General features: G+C 44.5%; 1 protein-coding gene across 2 annotated transcripts in view; it reads left to right on the forward strand.

Moving 5' to 3' along the window:
* mmel1 (membrane metallo-endopeptidase-like 1) overlaps positions 1-10,050 on the forward strand; it is a 34,044-nt gene extending 23,994 nt beyond the window's left edge. For both annotated transcript variants that reach the window (XM_061258046.1, XM_061258045.1), the window contains exons 13-25: positions 62-198; positions 800-893; positions 1,344-1,472; positions 2,712-2,810; positions 3,033-3,116; positions 4,295-4,398; positions 4,869-4,927; positions 5,355-5,474; positions 5,854-5,987; positions 6,798-6,863; positions 6,992-7,087; positions 7,676-7,752; positions 8,101-10,050. In XM_061258046.1, the coding sequence (XP_061114030.1) occupies positions 62-198; positions 800-893; positions 1,344-1,472; positions 2,712-2,810; positions 3,033-3,116; positions 4,295-4,398; positions 4,869-4,927; positions 5,355-5,474; positions 5,854-5,987; positions 6,798-6,863; positions 6,992-7,087; positions 7,676-7,752; positions 8,101-8,200 (1,299 nt within the window). In that variant the 3' untranslated portion in view covers positions 8,201-10,050. The remainder of the gene's footprint in view (positions 1-61; positions 199-799; positions 894-1,343; positions 1,473-2,711; positions 2,811-3,032; positions 3,117-4,294; positions 4,399-4,868; positions 4,928-5,354; positions 5,475-5,853; positions 5,988-6,797; positions 6,864-6,991; positions 7,088-7,675; positions 7,753-8,100) is intronic.
* The last annotated feature ends 8,346 nt before the right edge of the window (positions 10,051-18,396 follow it).

Raw genomic sequence — 18,396 nt, forward strand, 5'->3', positions numbered from 1 at the left:
GTGTGTTTTCCTCTGATTTGTTCTCGGGTCTGCATCTTAAGCTGCATATTTGCACTGACAGGGGTTCAACTGGACACAGTTTGTGAGAGGCGTGCTCTCCAGTGTGGCCATCGATGTCCACCCGCATGAAGAAGTTGTTGTGTACGGTGGACCCTACCTCCAGAGGCTGGGAGATGTGCTTGCCAAATACAGCACCAGGTCAGATCCTCAGTGAATAACGCACCCTGTATGTGTACTACAAACAGACACACTGCTAAACATCCTGTCATAACAAGCATTCTTAGTCTTGTAATAAGACCTATGATCTTATTTTTTTCTCTCAAGTGGAAAATATTAACTTGTCTATCATCAGATTAGTCAAACTGTCTTCCCTCATTGGCAATATCTTTGTCTTATTTAGCAAAACATAAGATTTAAGGCATAAGATTTTAAGTCTTAATATAAGCAGTAAAATAGTTGTTCACATGTACTTGTATTTTGTCTTTTGCAGTGTAGGCAGCATAAATGTGCTATTTTTAAGAGTAAATGAGAATGTTTTACAATGGGAACATGATGGCCATCTAGGCCCATCAATCTGGCCTCTTCATTACTCAGTTCAGCATTGCTATACCTCATTTGGTATATTTTCTAAACACACATTTATTTATTTATCTTTTTTATTTTATTACTATTTATATATTTATTTTTAAAGCCATTTGCCACCCATCTTGGGGCTGTATATATCCAACACAAAGATATGAATGGATTTCTCCGTGTAAGTCGTGTTTCTCAGTGTCTGTGATTGTCATCCCTCCCCTAGGACACTGCAGAACTACGTGACTTGGCATCTGATCACGGATCGAGTCAGCAGTCTGAGCCGTCGGTTCAAGGAGGCCAGGTCTCAGTACAGGAAGGTGAGTCGGACAGATAGGGTGACGTTCGTCACCACTGTGTGCTCGAGCTGTGTGGGAGCTGGACTTGGAAGCCAGAAGGTTTGTCGGTTTGAATCTTGTTTTCTAGAGATGCTGACGTCCTGGCTCGATAACTGTACCCTCCTCCATCTCGTACTGGGCTAATGATTCAGGGAGAGTCCGAAAAATCTTCAGTCACTCCATAGCATCCAAGGATTAGTTGTATTGCTGTGCTTAAAAATTTTGTCGGCATCTATTTTTTGTCGTTTTTTTACTTTTTTTTATATGTATCTATATTCAAAGTACTTATTGGCTTTATATACTGTCAGAGTTTCATAACTTCAGACTTAATGAAGCTGAAAACTCCATGCTGGAGTTTCAAATCGACAACAATCTTGCAGAAACATGCAGAAACATGAGATGCTGATTGGTAAATGGTACATTTTTGGTCAGGCGCTGTACGGGACTACCGTGGAGGAGGCCCGTTGGCGGGATTGTGTCCGGTACGTGCAGAGCAGCATGGAGAATGCGGTGGGGGCTCTCTATGTCCGGGAAACCTTCGCTGGGGAGAGCAAGCGCATGGTGAGTCCTTCCTGAATCAGTCCCGTCATCAGGTCCAGCAACCACAGTTGATTCAGTCTGTTATGACTGTGACCCCACAATGATGATTGTACCTTATTGCATTACATTACGTTATTGGCATTTGGCAGACGCTCTTATCCAGAGCGACGTACAACAAAGTGCATACCCATAACCAGGGATAAGTTCGCTGAAAGACCCTAGAGGAAAGTACAATTTCAATTGCTACCTGTACAACAAAGATAAGGACGAGGGCCTTTTTTTTTTTCTTTTTCTTTTTTTTTTGAGAACAAAGAAACAAACAAACAGAGCAAAAGTGACCAAAGTTAACTATCCAAACACTGCTTACCTAGCCAACTAAGAATACCGATACACAAAGCAAGTCACAGAGACAACAATTAAGGTTCACAGGGAGGTAGGGAGGGATGGGGAGAGGTGCTGCTTGAAGAGGTGTGTCTTCAGCTTGCGCTTGAAGGTGGGGAGAGATTCTACAGTTCTGACCTCAACGGGGAGTTCGTTCCACCACCGTGGAGCCAGAACAGACAGTAGTCGTGAGGTTCGGAGAGGGGGAGGTGCCAAGCAGCCTATGGAGGCTGAACGAAGAGGTCTGGCAGGGGTGTAGGGTCTGATGATTTTTTGTAGATAAGCTGGGGAAGACCCTTTAACTGCTTGGAAGGCTAGCACCAATGTTTTGAATTTGATGCGAGCCATGACAGGCAGCCAGTGGAGGGAAGTAAGCAGGGGGGTGACGTGTGAGTATTTGGGAAGGTTGAAGACCAGACGAGCTGCTGCATTCTGGATGAGTTGGAGGGGTCTGATGGCAGACGCTGGGAGGCCAGCCAAGAGGGAATTGCAGTAGTCCAGGCGGGACAGAACCATCGCTTATCCACCCTGTTTGGTGACCTTGATTTGTTTTGAACGTCGCTTTGGATAAAAGTGTCGGCTAAATAAAATGTAATGTAACGTAAATGTAATGATTGCCCAAAGTGGGGAAAAAAAAGAAAAGATTTTCCAATCTCAATCTGAGGGGAATGTGCGTACAGTAAATAGTTAGTTCAACCCATAAGTATTTGGACAGTGATACTGATAATGGTTGTTGTTTAGATGTAAATACAAGTAACCTCATACTCATGTGGGTTTTAATGTGACAATGAACATGGCCATGGCAATTTTGCTATAAGTTGCACATGTACAATAATGTCATTAAATAACTAAGTGTGTATATTTCTCCTCTTGTGACAGGTGAGTGATCTCATTAGTAAGATCCAGGAGGCCTATGTGGAGACTCTAGAGGAGCTGAGCTGGATGGACACCCCGTCTAAGGAGAAGGCCAAGGAGAAGGTGAGCTCTCCCACAGATATCAGGCATATCGTCTACATTAACCGCTTCCTTTCAGACTTCTTAAAATGAACTGTGCATAAGGGAAAATGACATTGGCAAAACACTCCCCCCCCCTCATGTAAAGAATTATATATGCCAAAATTGAAGATTTCTACATTTAAGGTCTAACCTTTCCGCTGTAAGTCGAGCGCAACCTGATCTCACCTCGATGCTGTCTCCAAGGTGATGGCCATAAGGGAGCAGATTGGCTACCCTGACCACATCCTGGAGAAGGAGAACCTGAAACTGGACCTGGAATATGCACATGTAAGAAACTTACCTCTACGCCTATGGAGCCCTATGGGGCCTACTGTGCCTATGGGGTTTACTGTGCCTATGGGGTTTACTGTGCCTATGGGGTTTACTGTACCTATGGGGCCTACTGTGCCTATGGGGTTTACTGTGCCTATGGGGTTTACTGTACCTATGGGGGTTACTGTGCCTAGGGGGATTACTGTACCTATGGGGTTTACTGTGCCTATGGGGATTACTGTATCTATGGGGCTTACTGTACCTAGGGGGTTTACTGTACCTATGGGGTTTACTGTACCTAGGGGGATTTGTGTACCTATGGGGATTACTGTACCTATGAGGCTTACTGTACCTAGGGGGCTTACTGTACCTGCGGGACCCTTTTCAACAGGATTCCATAAAACAGGACGGCTGCTTTGCTTGGTGACCATGCTCGTTTGAAAAAATGTCATATCACTGTTATTTTCTCCTGTTATCCAAATTGACGAAAGGGTTCAGCCTAGAAAAACAACTTCATGTTGATGTTCTCATTTCTCTTCTTCCAGAGAGCGTAATACATTTGATTTCAAAAGAGCAATGATATCGTATGTTTCTGTATGTTTTACATGAAAAATCTGAATGTATGTTTTAGTACAGTGTGAGAGATATGTTTAAAGTCATTTGCACTTTCATAGAGAAGATATTAAATAATTAGGTAGTGTGGTGCAGAGCTGGGGGTGGCCACTGCTCACATTGCAAACAGGTTTCCTGCCTTTTATTAACAAAAAGATTCAAACAATCAACAAAAATCCTTCAAACATAAAATAATAATCCCTCGTCCAAAAATACTCCAGGGGTAAGGGAAAAGGAAAGCAAAACATCCACCACCAAAACTAGAGCGCAAACTGAAAAGACCAATCCCCTCCATCTCGACTCCGTCCTCAAAAGACTTCTCTCTACCAGGCGTGAACACCGGCCCTCTTCTATAAACCCAAACAATGTGGTAATGGGCCACAGCTGCAGTGATTGCAATGAATCATACCTCGTACCCATACCTGCATGAAGGCCCGGTGCTGCCCCCTTATCAACAGCACCTCAGCCTCCCTTCCTGGCACCACGGTCGACAAATCTTGTCTCTAACCGTAAGCATTCAGTGGACCTTAGCCCGTCACAGTTCAGAGGTCAGCCGTCTCCCCTGCCTCTGCCCCTCGCAGCTGAACTTCAGCGAGGAGTACTACTTTGAGAACATCCTGCAGAACCTGCACGCCGGCGCCCAGAAGAGCCTGAGGAAGCTTCGGGAGCGAGTCGACCCCGACCTGTGAGTATAAACGCTGTGGTGCGAACACGTCTACTGACACATCCTCCCCACGGCGTTTAACTGCACGGGGGCTTCCCCTTCTGTTACGACTCAGAGACCCCATCCTGTTTTGTTATGAATCACAATTCACAAGTACTGAATGTGTGAATGAACCTGTTTTTTTTTTTTACCCGTTTGTGTAATCCAACAGTAAAATAGGTAGGGGCGGCATAGGCTCAGGCGGTCAGAGCAGTTGTCTGGCAGTTGGAGGGTTGCGGGTTCGATCCCCCCGCCCTGGGTGTGTCGAATTGTCCCTGAGCGAGACACCTAACCCCTAAATGCTCCTGACGAGCTGGTTGATTCCTTGCATGGCAGCCAATCACCGTTGGTGTGAGTGTGTGTCTGAATGGGTGAATGAGGAGCACCAATTGTGCAGCACTTTACCATTTAAAGTGAGGCCTGCCATTTTCTCTGCATTTATCTTGTTGCAGGTGGATCATTGGAGCTGCGGTTGTCAATGCGTTCTATTCTCCCAACAGGAACCAGATAGGTGAGGGCGGAGCCACTCATCACCATAGTAACCACAGTGCAGCGATGATCGCATGCTTATCTGTTCTTTCCTAATGAGGATGAGACACTAGTATGTGTGTATGTGTGTGTGTGTGTGTGTGTGTGTGTGTGATTGCATACATATATATGGATCTACATGTGTGTAAATAAATTTTTGTACGTGCATTTCCATTTGTGTGAAAGTGTTTGCATGTATGTTTATGTGTGTGTGTGTGCGTATGTGCGTGTGTGTGCATGTATGTGCGTGCATGTGTGCATGTGTGTGTGTGTGTGTGTGTGTTTGTTTGTGCGTATGCCTGTGTGTGTGTGTATGTGTGTGTGTTCTCAATTCCAGCCTTTATTCCCATGCCTGATCTCCCCACCCCGGTCTCAGTCAGTGAGTCCAGTGTGTGTCTGCTCTCCTGTAGTCTTCCCTGCGGGCATCCTGCAGCCCCCCTTCTTCAGCAAACACCAGCTCCAGGCCCTCAACTTCGGGGGCATCGGGATGGTGATCGGGCACGAGATCACCCACGGCTTCGACGACAACGGTACAGGGACCGTTGCGCTACCCAGTATCACTGAAAACATGAACCCGTTCAGTCCTGAGCGTAGCTACCATAACATGGCGCACTCTCCCTCAATGTGTACCTTTTCAACCAATCAATATGACTACTATACTATTGTTTTGAGCCCCTATTAAGACCCTACAAAATGTTCTCAACCTTCTCCATTTTCTCAACCAAACCAAAACCCCTTGGTATTTTGGGTGGAACCCCCTTATATTGGGGTTTGGGACTGAAAGGGTTAATGCCGGGCCGAGAAAAAAAAAAAACTGCAGTTAAATTATCACATCATCATAAGTGATGCATTTCAAGAGCTTTTAATCCAGTTAAGCCTCCCTCATTGGCTTTCACTTCACCTCTGCAGGGAGGAATTTTGACAAAGACGGGAACATGAACAACTGGTGGAGCCCGTATTCTGCGGAGCACTTCAAAGACCAGTCCCAGTGCATGGTGCGCCAGTACGGAAACTTCACCTGGAAGCTGGCGGGAGAGCAGAACGTAAGAGACGGCCGAATACATATTCACTACTTACGTAAATACCACTGCAGATGCTCCAGCCACTTGTAGAACACGCCGATAAGGTAAATGCATCGTGCTTGCAGAAGACAAATGTGTAATCCAGCTTGTTAAGGAAAGGACCGCTGTGATAAGGCCGTCTTCATTACATACAGCGGAGAGAGAATTCACAATACATTACAATACATGGAACATCAGCATGGTGCATTCTCTGTATGTAACAAGCAGCAAGCTCTCTGATATTCTGTATATGCACTCTGCCTGCTTTTTTACGTGAAAACGATACACTTTATATATTGTTACAGCCATGTACATATTCCTCTTGTTCTTGTTTAATCAACTCTTAAGCAAAACATCTTTATCATATGGCCGGGAAAAAAACGATTTTATCTGACTGCTGACAAACAGACACAAGCACACATATGATTGCTTAAAAGGTATCCCTTAAGTGTACATAGTCTTCCACATACTGTATCTGATACATTGTGTTTGATACACGGTTTGTTTCTATCATAAATATGTAAAGAAGGGGCAGTGTGAGTGATGGTTGTGTTGTGTGGTGGCGGCCTGTAGCATAGTGGCTATGGTCGGTGGTGTAGCCACAATAAGATCTGCACAGCCATTGGGCCCTTGAGCAAGGCCCTTAACCCTGCATTGCTCCGGGGGAGGATTGTCTCCTGCTTAGTCTTATCAACTGTATATCGCTCTGGATAAGAGCATCTGCCAAATGCCCCATTAATGTAATGTTTGTGTCAGTGTTTGTATTGACATATTATGCGCTGGGATTTGCAGGTTAGTGGCATCAGCACTTTAGGGGAAAACATCGCTGATAACGGAGGCGTGCGCCAAGCGTACAAGGTACGGAGACCCACTATGAGAACAAAACAAGAGCATGTGCAGATGTTTGAATGATTCAACTCATTTGTTTTCTGCCAGACCACTGACTGAAGCTTGTGTGTGTGTGTGTGTGTGTGTGTGCTGTACAGGCGTACCTGAAGTGGGTGGAGAGAGAGGGGGAGGAGCTTCTTCTACCGGGACTGGACCTGAACCACAAACAGCTATTCTTCCTCAACTTTGCCCAGGTGAGAGGTCAAAGGTCAGGATCAGAAGATGTAGAAAATGCACATTCATCTGCCAACATAAAATAAAATGAGGATCTGGGCAGATCTATGTACTGTATAATTTGTGTGTGTGTGTGTGTGTGTGTGTGGGTGTGTGAAACCACAAAGAAAATGTCTTTGTTTATTTGGCAGCTGATTTGGCTCCTGACCCAGGCACTAACATCACTGGTAATCAAATGCCTGGCTTGCAAGCAGAAACGCACAACCAAACAATTAAATAGCAGAATGCGAACTTGTCATAGCAAACAGCCTACATTGAAGGATTAACACATAATGCGTTTGTGCTCTGCCTGGTTTAAGCATTAAGCAAATTCAAGGGATGTCCGAAGCCTTTTGCATTCCTGAAGTGATTACGAATAAATCAGATCTACTAGACAAACATGATGGCAGCACATGATGTGACCATCCCTGGGCTGGGGCGGCATTCACTGTGGTTTTCGTTCATTAATATGACTCTTGGTGGTGTCTGTTATTCATTTTATGCTTATGAACAGTGCAGACCAGCCTGTCTGTAAGTTTAGTAAGTGTCTGGATCTCTTTGATTTTCAGGTGTGGTGTGGCTCATATCGACCTGAATATGCTAGCCAGTCCATCAAGACTGACTCACACAGCCCCCTGGAGTACAGGTACGGGACTGCACCAGAAGTGAGACTCACCTTGTGTGGGAATGCCCACAGTGTCATAGAATATAATAAAGTATGATCGAATACACGGTAACACTTTACTTGAACTATAGAGCAAAAAAAACCGCATAATGTTTTCATGATCGTGACGAGGCAGTACACCCAGAAATGAAATTAAAGTATGTCGACTTTGTCAAAATTACTGGATGGATAGATAGTACTCTGTTTAAGTGAAAACATGCTGCCCCTTGAAGACCGGTCACTACCTGTGTATTATGGCTTGTGATAGCTGCCGTATCATTTATGTCCAAAACCCCCGGAAAACTCACCTGTGTTCCTGTCCTCTCACAGAGTAATGGGCTCCCTACAAAACTTTGATGAATTTTCAGAGGCGTTCCACTGCAAGAAAGGTACCCCAATGAACCCAAAGGTGAAGTGCCGCGTTTGGTAACTGGGCAAGGGGCCACTCCTATCCACACTGGAGTTTATATCCTGATTTGGACTTGGACTTGGCCCATACCGTGTGTCCCATCAACACAATGCAAAGATGGCCAACCCCAGTGCATGCGGGAGAGAAAACAAAACAACACAGAAAACAAGCAAACAAATACACTAAAACTGCTTAATGTCAGTTCCCAATTTAAGTGGAAATACTGATTACAGACATTGTCGCTCCTTGATGTATAGTTTTGCTTGTTTTCATATGTTTTGAGTACATTTTGTGGTATTCACGCAATCCACATGCATTGAAGAACACAGCAAAGGAGTATATTTACAAGTTGCTAATGGATCAATGGCTTTGATTGTATTTTGATTGTATTTCCATGCCCCAAAAACAATTTTCTGTATTTGAAATGGCCTTTTGGGCTTCACCGAGAAGGAAGTTCTGACTCACTCAAAAATGTTTATGCCAACAAATTACTGAGTTACGACATGTTCATGGCTTGGGAATGGATCAAATAAGAATTGAAACCACATTCAGTATTATGGCACTAACCCACACCTCCACACAGTGCAGCATCATCAAGCAAGTGAGGCACTGCTACTAAGTGAAAACATATTACGACTTTAAGACTGTTGAAGTTAGCTTTAATTCTAAGTGTTTTATGTACAGTTTACATGATAAAATATAGGATGGCATCAAATGCTGTCATGATTTTAAAAAATGCCTTTTTAGAAGTATGCCAAGAAACTATAGTACTGTTATAAATGATTATATATTGTTACAAATAAAAATGTTTATGTCAGATAATATAATATATAGGAAATATATATTTACTCATTTAGCTGAAATGCTATTTTTTGAGTGTGGCTTGAATTATAATACTGTTCATATGAAATCACTCTTATGGGGAAATTTTAAAGTTGTTTTCCCTTTTTTGTTTCTATCTTTTTCTCCATGACAATTTACAATATCTTTCTGAAGATTTATATCATGGAGAAAAGCAAGCTTGATTACTTCTGTCTTTAAGCCTCGTTTATTACTTGTCATATGTATTTGTAAATTGAGATGATTAACTGTTAATGTCTATTTGTATAATTAATACGTAAACTCAGTTTGTGACTGATTGCCAAGGGCTTGTTGACATAGTGTTTCCTGAGACTCTGTTGGTTAATGTTGACAGGTAAATCACCCTTGTTTTCGGTGAGGTTCAATGGCTTTCATCCACACAGGGCTTTTTGTGTATTTCTGTATTACTGCTGTTTCTGATATTATGTATTTTTTACATTACCTCTGTCTCCCTACCCAGCTGCCAGTCAGCCAACTTCGCTGATACTTTCACAGTTTTTTCCTTGCCGATACTTTCACATGGATCATTAATCAATTCAGGCCCTCGGTAGATAAGTTGCAGGGAATTATGCCTATATCCAAGCAAGAAAAAAACCTCCAATTGGGTTTATAGTCATTAATATTACCTGTGAGAGCAGGGAAGACTTAAATGGTAGCATAGTAAGGACAAAGGAATAGTCCTATATATGGGTTTAACTAATACATAATACATAAATGTACAGAGTTGTTGCCGTTAGCTGAAGTGTTTTGTGCTCAGTGGATGGGACCTGCTCTGTATTCGCACTGTCTCAGTTAACCTTGTGGCGGTCCACCCTCACACTGTTAGAGGCAGTCCACTGTTATATCCTACCAAGCTCCTCCACCGCAGTCCCACGATCCACCCTCCCCCCTCCCCCTCCATACACAACACTGCCTGTCAATCCCCCATCCATACATCTGCCTGTGTACGAAGAAAACAAAAAACAATCGAGGCCCTCGCGCAACACAAAGGACTTGAGGGTTGTTGAACTGGAAACGCACAATGATTGACAATAACCGCGTCTGCACCCGCCTCCCCCTGCACCCCCGCCCCACCCCCACCCCCCCCGCGGCCCACCCCCCTTCCCCCCTGCCCACGCCCGACACTGTAACGCAGCCCTCAAAAACCCGTTTGTTTGCCACCAAATTCACAATGTTTACCACCAAATTTCACAATGTTTACCACCAAACTCACAATGTTTACCGTCCATTGTGTTGATGCTGGAAGGCCTGAAGAATTCACATCCACAGGTTGTGTTTGGGAAAGTGTGCTCAGTGGCCTCTGCGCCCGTGGGTCAGGGTCCCGGGTCCCGTGTCCCTGGCAGCTGACCGGTGGGTGTCCCTGGGGGCACCGGGCCCCAGGCTCTTACGCTGGTTTGGGAGTGTGAGTCTAGCTGTGCCTCTTACGCACCGTGGGCAGGAACAGTGTCTCAGACCCTGCCCGGCTGACAGCGCGACAGAGCCCACCCCGCGGTAGGAAGGAAGCCCCCCGTTAAAAATAACGGCAGCGGTCCGTAAAAATACCTCGGAAGCCATGTCCTGTGGCCCTTGTTTACACAGTGGCGTCCCCTGCTCTCGTTTGACACATACCTGAACCTCCTTCCTTAGTTTACTCCTCTCCCATTGGGTGCCCCACTTCCTGGTTCATTTCTGCTATCATCCAGATCATTAGTCCACTGCAACTAGCGTCAGCACCCATAAGAACATCCATAGGAATTACTGTACAACATTTCCCCAATAACTGTAATTATTCTTATTTAGCTGATGTTTTTTTTCCAAAGCAACTTAGCAAATAGCTAAGTCAACTCAGTAGATTAGACTAAGCAGGGGACAATCTTCCCTGGAGCAAGGCAAGGTTTAAGGGCTTGCTCAGTGGTCCAACAGCTGTGTGGATCGTATTGTGGCAATAACGGGGCTTGAACCACCAACCTTCCGGGTCCCAGTCACGAATCTTAGCCACGAAGCTACAGGCTGCCCCTAGACCATTGGTCTATTGCACCTATCTTCAGCACCCATAACCCATAGGAATTACCGTATAACATTCGCCCAATAGCTACTCTGTCCATGTCACTGAAAGTACAGCTGAGCTCAATCGCACTTCTGCAATGAGCTTTTCTCATATGCAGGGGCCCTGCATGGCAGCTGGCCATAGGCACACTGTTTCAAGGACGTAGCTTTTTTTTGCAATAAAAAAAATCTGCTCCATTTTTTATGGAAATAATTGGAGGGAGACGCAGCACTGCAAGCCCTTACAGATGGCTGGTGAACACGTCTTTTGATCCTTTGTAAAAAATTGAATCCCAGTTTAACAGAAGCCCCAATTTAATAAATGCATAGAACCAAAAATATTCCTGCACAATTAGGAAATGTAAGACTACGGCAAAGAAAAAAAATTGTAAATGACAGAAGCACTTTGATCATGTACCTCATTTATAACTGCGCTTAAGGGCAGGGCTGAAAGGACAGTAATAAATACAAAGTTGAGCCCTCTAAACAAACAGATGACGGCTAATTAATGTTTCCTGCGAGCAGTGCTGCCTATTACTCTTCAATAACCTCATAAGCCTATATTACTGACAAAATGTCCTCTTTATAAAGTAGCATATCCTATGACATGAAACAAAAAATATGAGGGAAAATATTTTATATTTTTGGATTATTCAGCATAGACCAGCATTATGAAATATATTAGTTTATGACTTTCATTTATTCAACTCCAATTGTCTCCAACTTGTAAAACACATTTCAATAGCAAGAAAGGCAATTATTTAATGTTAGTTATTTATAAAAACATCAGTAACTACAAACATTTAAAAATGATAAAATGATGCATATTTCCATATCGGCATATTTAAAAAGTAGTGTACATATACATGAGATGAATGCATATTTTTGGAAGGTGATTTAAAGCAGAAAGTTAGAAAGACTGGCTTGTTAGCAGGCCTGTCAGTCCAACCCAGAGTTAACAGGATAAACACAGTGAAGAAGAAATAAAGGAAAAGGAATGGAGATCAAAGAAGCTGAAGATGAGAGAGCCCAGAACCAAGACAGTGTTAGGGTTTCAGGAGCTGCCCAGCAAATATATATTTGTTTAATAATATCAGTTATACTACATTTTTTAAAAGCTTGGCGCAGTCACTGCAGAACACCGAGTTGCTTTGGGCCTTTGGAACAAGACTGTTATCTGTCTTTACAAAGACTGCAGCTAATGAATGTACATGCATGCACATGTCTGTCTCTCTCTATCTCTCTCTCACATTCTCTCTCTCTCTTTCTCGCTCTCTTCTTCCCTCTACGATTCAATTGTCCTCTAGATGTGACATGCCTTCGTGGCGTTTACTGTTACACACGTGTGAGGATAAGTGGGTGTTGGGTAAGACGGGAGATCGGGAGCAGAAATGGAACGGTCTTTATATTTTTTACAGCATGAGTGAAAAACGGGGGGATTTAAAGCTGAAACATAATCAGAAAGTGAATGGCGTAAAAACATCACGTGGTTCTTTAAAAAGGTAGTCGTTGACACCGCGGTGACACGGAAACAAAATGGCCGTTGTGTTTGAGTGAAAGGGCGAAGGCCCCTTGGCTCTCCCCCAGGCTGGTGATAAACTGTAAAGAAGGGGATGAATGTAAGTATCCTCTGGTGACCGAAGAGCTTTATCTCCCCCGGGCAGACCGACAGCACTCTGTTGTTCTCTGTGATAATAAAAGAGGTGGCAGAGCTGGTCTAATCAGAGCACGATTGTGCAGGAGTGGAGCTCAGTGCCGCCGGTTAAGCCTGTTGCTGGGGGGTTATAAAAAAAAAAAAGAGAGCAATCACAACATTTATGCTTTGGCTTTTGATGTGGGTTAAATTTCTTGTGTGGCTTTGTTTTTCAGATTACAGTATCCCATTGGTCTTGTCACTTTTTATTATCACAGAGAACTGGCTAAGAGGTCTGCCTATTGATTGTTTACAGATAAAGCGATGTATATCTTTTCATGATGTATTGTGATAATTATAAAATAATAATTGATGCTAATAATACATTATGTTTTGTATTATTCCTGGTGAATTAAAATTTGATGACGTGAGATGGCTTCGTCAAAGCAGTTTTAGCCTTTTTTTTACCGCTGTGCATTGTGTTCTGAAATTAAAAGTATAAAAAGCTGTCCGTTTAAAGAACTGACTGTTATATATGTTGTTTTCTCATTGAAAAGAGTCAAAAATAAAGAGTTATATAATTCAACTAAGCTGCGAAGAAGTGTCGTCGTCACAAAAATCTTCCACTGTGTGTTTTTAATGGATGATTGTGATTCAAGTGGACAAGTGCTTGAAACCATACCAACTCAAATGCTTTTAATTTGTCTTTACATATTTTCAGTGTCATCCAACTGTCGGTTCTCTAAAGGCATGTGATCTAAAGGGGCTCCAATATGTAAGAGGCGGTATGGATGAGTGAGTGCGTCCTATTGAGCCGATCGGCGGTGATGAGTACTTTGATGAGTATTTCCTCACCACCTGGAATCACTCATCTCTGACTCTCCCTGCGTCATGCAACGTCTGGCCTGTGGTCCCGGAGAGGACCTCGCGTGCACTCTTGAGAAATAAAGGTATGAAAAGTGCCTGAAATGGTACAAATGCTATAGGTTCGTAAAATTGTACCCCTAGCCAGCAATATGTAATTAATTTGTCCCTTTTTTTTTTTTTTGCTTGGAAAATTCGATCCTTGAAGAACAACATGTGCCTCCACTGTGACTTAATGTCTGACGCTGGGGACCCGCCCGTGTTTGGAACATGTCAAAGGAAAAGGGTGTGGTGCGCCCCTTCCAAGACTATATCTCATCTTCAGCAGAGATCTGACAAATACAGACCCTCCTGCTCACAAACAATTTAATTGTACTACTTAAAGGTACAGTGGATCATTTCGGACTTCTAACGAATTAAGAGACGAATTGCAGACTCCACAAACACGCTCAAACCACAACGCTGTTTATGCCTCCCCCTTCTCCGTAAACGTGCCGACGTTGAAACGCCATTGGCTGTGGCAATTAGAAGCAATTTTCAACCAATGAGCTTGAATTATTATCCAGTTGTACAGAGTGATGGCCAAATTTAAGGACTATAAACACAAGCAGAGGGTGAGTCAACATGTCAGTGAGCCTTTTTCAATGATAGCAAGGGATTTACAATGGTCTTGTAACAATGTTTTAACACAAAGATCTTGCCTGTCGTACCCTTTAATGATCTTTAATTATACCTAAGCAAAGACAGGCAGTAAAGAGCTAGTAATGCACACTACTAGCCTTCCTCCATCCTCTGTCTGGAGAGAGAGAGAGAGAGAGAGAAAGGGGGGGAGGGGGCGCAATGATTGGGGTTTGGGAGGGGCAGAATGTGTCCATCAGGTATGGTTCAAGCTCAGCTGGCAGACAATCCAATTACACACATCCCCGCTGAGTCTGAGGTGATGGCAAGCACACTCATACTAACCGCCATTTTAGGGCTGTCCCCAAGGACACCTGCAGCAGCAGGGCGGACAAACGGTAATTACTTTCTGTTAAAAGGAAGCTTCATAAATCAGGGAAGAACAGTAGGTTGTACTTACCGCAAAATAAATGTGTTGGCCAGTTTAGTTAGAGGAGACAAAATTGACAGCATTCGGACAAAGGTCATCTCTTTCTTAGCTTCAGTACATATTTATGTTGATTTCGTACAGGATGCAGAAGCACTAGGCCTGCTGAGTATGAATTTTAAATCCCAGTGTATTCTCATTCGGAGCTACAACTCCATAATTGAGTGGCTTGTGTGTGATTGGAAAACATCAAAGTGGAGCGAGAAAACAGGATAGAATGACCGCCATGCCAGCTGTTTCCATAGCAGAGGCTCAGATGGAGAGTGCATACCTGTCTATGTATATTCATAGGTGTGTCCATGCATTCATCTGTGTCTATACAAGTGTGTATGTGCGTGTGTGCATGTCTGTGACTGGCTGTATGTGCCTGTGTGTGGGTGTGTGAGTTTGTGTATGTGTGTGGTTGCGTGTGTTTGTGTGTGTGTGTCTGGATGTGTCTGTGTGTGCCTGTGCGTGTGTTTGTGTGTGTGTGTGTCTGTAAGTGCCTGTGTGTGTGTGTGTCTGTATGTGCCCGTGTGTGTGGCTCTGTGTGTGTGTTTGTATATGTGTGTGTGTGTCTGTATATGCCTGTGTGTGTGGCTCTGTGTGTGTGTGTGTTTGTATGTGTGTGTATGTGTGTGTGTGTGTGTCTGTATGTGCTTGTGTGTGTGGCTCTGTGTGTGTGTGTTTGTATGTGTGTGTGTGTGTGTGTGTGTCTGTAAGTGCTCGTGTGTGTGTTTGTGCGTGTGTGTATGTGTGAGTGAGTGAGTGTGTGGATGGGAATAGTTGAGAATGGGAAGTAGCAGTCTGGCTTGACTGCCATGTGTCCCCGCTGTCTGTCAGTAATCACTGTGTATTGGGGTCACTGTGACTGCGCTAATTAGCTCTGATGTGCCTTCAGCCCTCATTACCCACATGCCCACCTGCTGCCTGCACATTATCTGCTATTACCGCCCTGGCAGCCCGCATGAGATCTCTCTGAGACTGCCTCCACTACTGCCCTGGCAGCCCGCATGAGATCTCTCTGAGACTGCCTCCACTACTGCCCTGGCAGCCCGCATGAGATCTCTCTGAGACTGCCTCCACTACTGCCCTGGCAGCCCGCATGAGATCTCTCTGAGACTGCCTCCACTACCGCCCTGGCAGCCTGCATCAGACCTCTCTGAGACTGCCTCCACTACTGCCCTGGCAGCCCGCATGAGATCTCTCTGAGACTGCCTCCACTACTGCCCTGGCAGCCCGCATGAGATCTCTCTGAGACTGCCTCCACTACTGCCCTGGCAGCCCGCATGAGATCTCTCTGAGACTGCCTCCACTACTGCCCTGGCAGCCCGCATGAGACCTCTCTGAGACTGCCTCCACTACTGCCCTGGCAGCCCGCATGAGACCTCTCTGAGACTGCCTCCACTACTGCCCTGGCAGCCCGCATGAGATCTCTCTGAGACTGCCTCCACTACTCTTGACCACTTAAAACAGCTATACAACTTTAAACAAGCTGATATTTTCTAGTTGAAAATAAAATAAATGTACCTCAATGGCATTTCAAGCTATGATCCTCGAAATGCCAGCGACCAGCTGTTTCAAAACATAGCTTGAGCCGGTCCAACCACATTGAGTATGGAGCTGGTCTAACTGAGACAGCACTGAGACAGTTTTTTATCAAAAGGTAAATTAAGTTGATTCATTACTTTCTGATTCAGTTTACAGAATCACAGAATCAGTCAGTAGGCATTCAATCCCACAGTCCAATTTTAGATTATGTGGCTGAGCCTAATGTTGTAAACAGTAATAAAAAGCTACTCTAAGAACAAGGGAACTTTTAAGACTAAAGAAATAAAGTTACTCATAAATACAAATGACAAAGCTTCTCTGCATGCCCTTTAAGTCAGAAAGATTCTTAGGCTTTTAGATGACTAAGAAGTTTTAAACGTAGATCATGAACAGGTGAAATTCAATACTAAATTCATTATGAGCCTTTTGAGAATAGGCGTATTACCTTCTTGGAACACAGTATTTATGTAGCCTTGTTGTTTTTCCATGTAAAGTGACACAGTTCAGAGCCCAGGGTTTCTTTGAAGAGCTGCCAGAACGATGCGGAAGAGTACTGATTGCGGCTCGATTCACTGGACATCCCCTTGCTTGTTTGGGGAATCGTTGAATCATTGACCAATTTGTCTGTGTTGCGGCTTTCTTCTCATAACCCGGTCATCTAGGCCAAAGTCGTCACCACTGCGTCTCTCCCATAGGAATTTCAGCTGCTCTCCGGTATTTCCATTTCCATTTCCATTTTTTTTTTTACATTTTAGTCATTTGGCAGACGCTTTTGATCCAAAGTGACTTACAAGTGTGTAGGTTCTTCCACAAGTCAAAGCATCACATCCATAACTAGGAAAATACACATGAAGCGCTGTTCTAAACATATAGTCATCATAAGTGCAATTTGTGTTTTTTGGGGGGGTTAGACAAGAGGGATAGGGATATCAGAAAGGGGGTGGGGGAAATCAGGAGGGAGGACTAAGGTAGAGTTTGAAAAGGTGTGTTTTTAGTCTGCGTCTAAATAGGGGGAGGGATTCTGCTTTCCTGACAGTGGTAGGCAAGTCATTCCACCACTGAGGAACCAGAACAGAAAACAGGCGTGAACGTGCAGCTCGACCGCCAGGTGCTCGGAGAGAGGGAACCATAAGGCGACCAGAGCTGGCAGACCGGAATGGTCTAGCTGGGGAGTAGGGAGTGATCAAGGATTGTATGTAAGGTGGAGCAGTCCCCTTAGCAGCCGGAAATTCCAACACTAGGGCCTTGAATCGGATGGCTACTTTAGTTTATACAGTAAGAGTTGAGTTTCCTGGCAAAGTGTGATCTCTGATGACAAAGTACATTAAGCCTTACACCTTCCATTATTCATGAGGAGCTAAGGGCAAGATAGCCTGTCGTCTTAATGGACTTACTCCAGCTGTTACTGACAAGTCACCACAAATACCGTGCAAGGGCTCTTTAAGCATAACAATAATATTATTATTATATGAGTAAAATTTCCCCACCCGTGAGAGTAAATTTAAAGGCCCCAGTATTAAACACGGCCCATGCAGCAAAAGTTGACGCTTTTATCCAAAGTGACTTACAGTTGATTAGACTAAGGGGACAATACCCCCTAGAGCAATGCAGGGTTAAGGGCCTTGCTCAAGGGCCCAACAGAGGTGCGGATCTTATTGTGGCTACACCGGGGATCGAACCACCAACGGGGCTTGGTCCCAGTCATGTACCTTAGCCACTAGGCTACAGGCTGCCCCAGTCATGTACCTTAGCCACTAGGCTACAGGCTGCCCCAGTCATGTACCTTAGCCACTAGGCTACAGGCTGCCCCAGACATGTACCTTAGCCACTAGGCTACAGGCTGCCCCAGTCATGTACCTTAGCCACTAGGCTACAGGCTGCCCCAGTCATGTACCTTAGCCACTAGGCTACAGGCTGCCCCAGACATGTACCTTAGCCACTAGGCTACAGGCTGCCCCAGTCATGTACCTTAGCCACTAGGCGACAGGCTGCCCAGGCTACAGGCTGCCCCAGTCATGTACCTTAGCCACTAGGCTACAGGCTGCCAAGGCTACAGGCAGCCCCAGTCATGTACCTTAGCAACTAGGCTACAGGCTGCCCAGGCTACAGGCTGCCCTCTATCCATTCTAAGCCTCCCTTTCTCACTCCATCTCTATGTCTGAATGTGTGGAAGCAGCACGGCACATCCTACCCAATCTA

Source organism: Conger conger, chromosome 10 (genome assembly GCF_963514075.1).
Source record: "Conger conger chromosome 10, fConCon1.1, whole genome shotgun sequence".
Taxonomy (NCBI): Eukaryota; Metazoa; Chordata; class Actinopteri; order Anguilliformes; family Congridae; genus Conger; species Conger conger.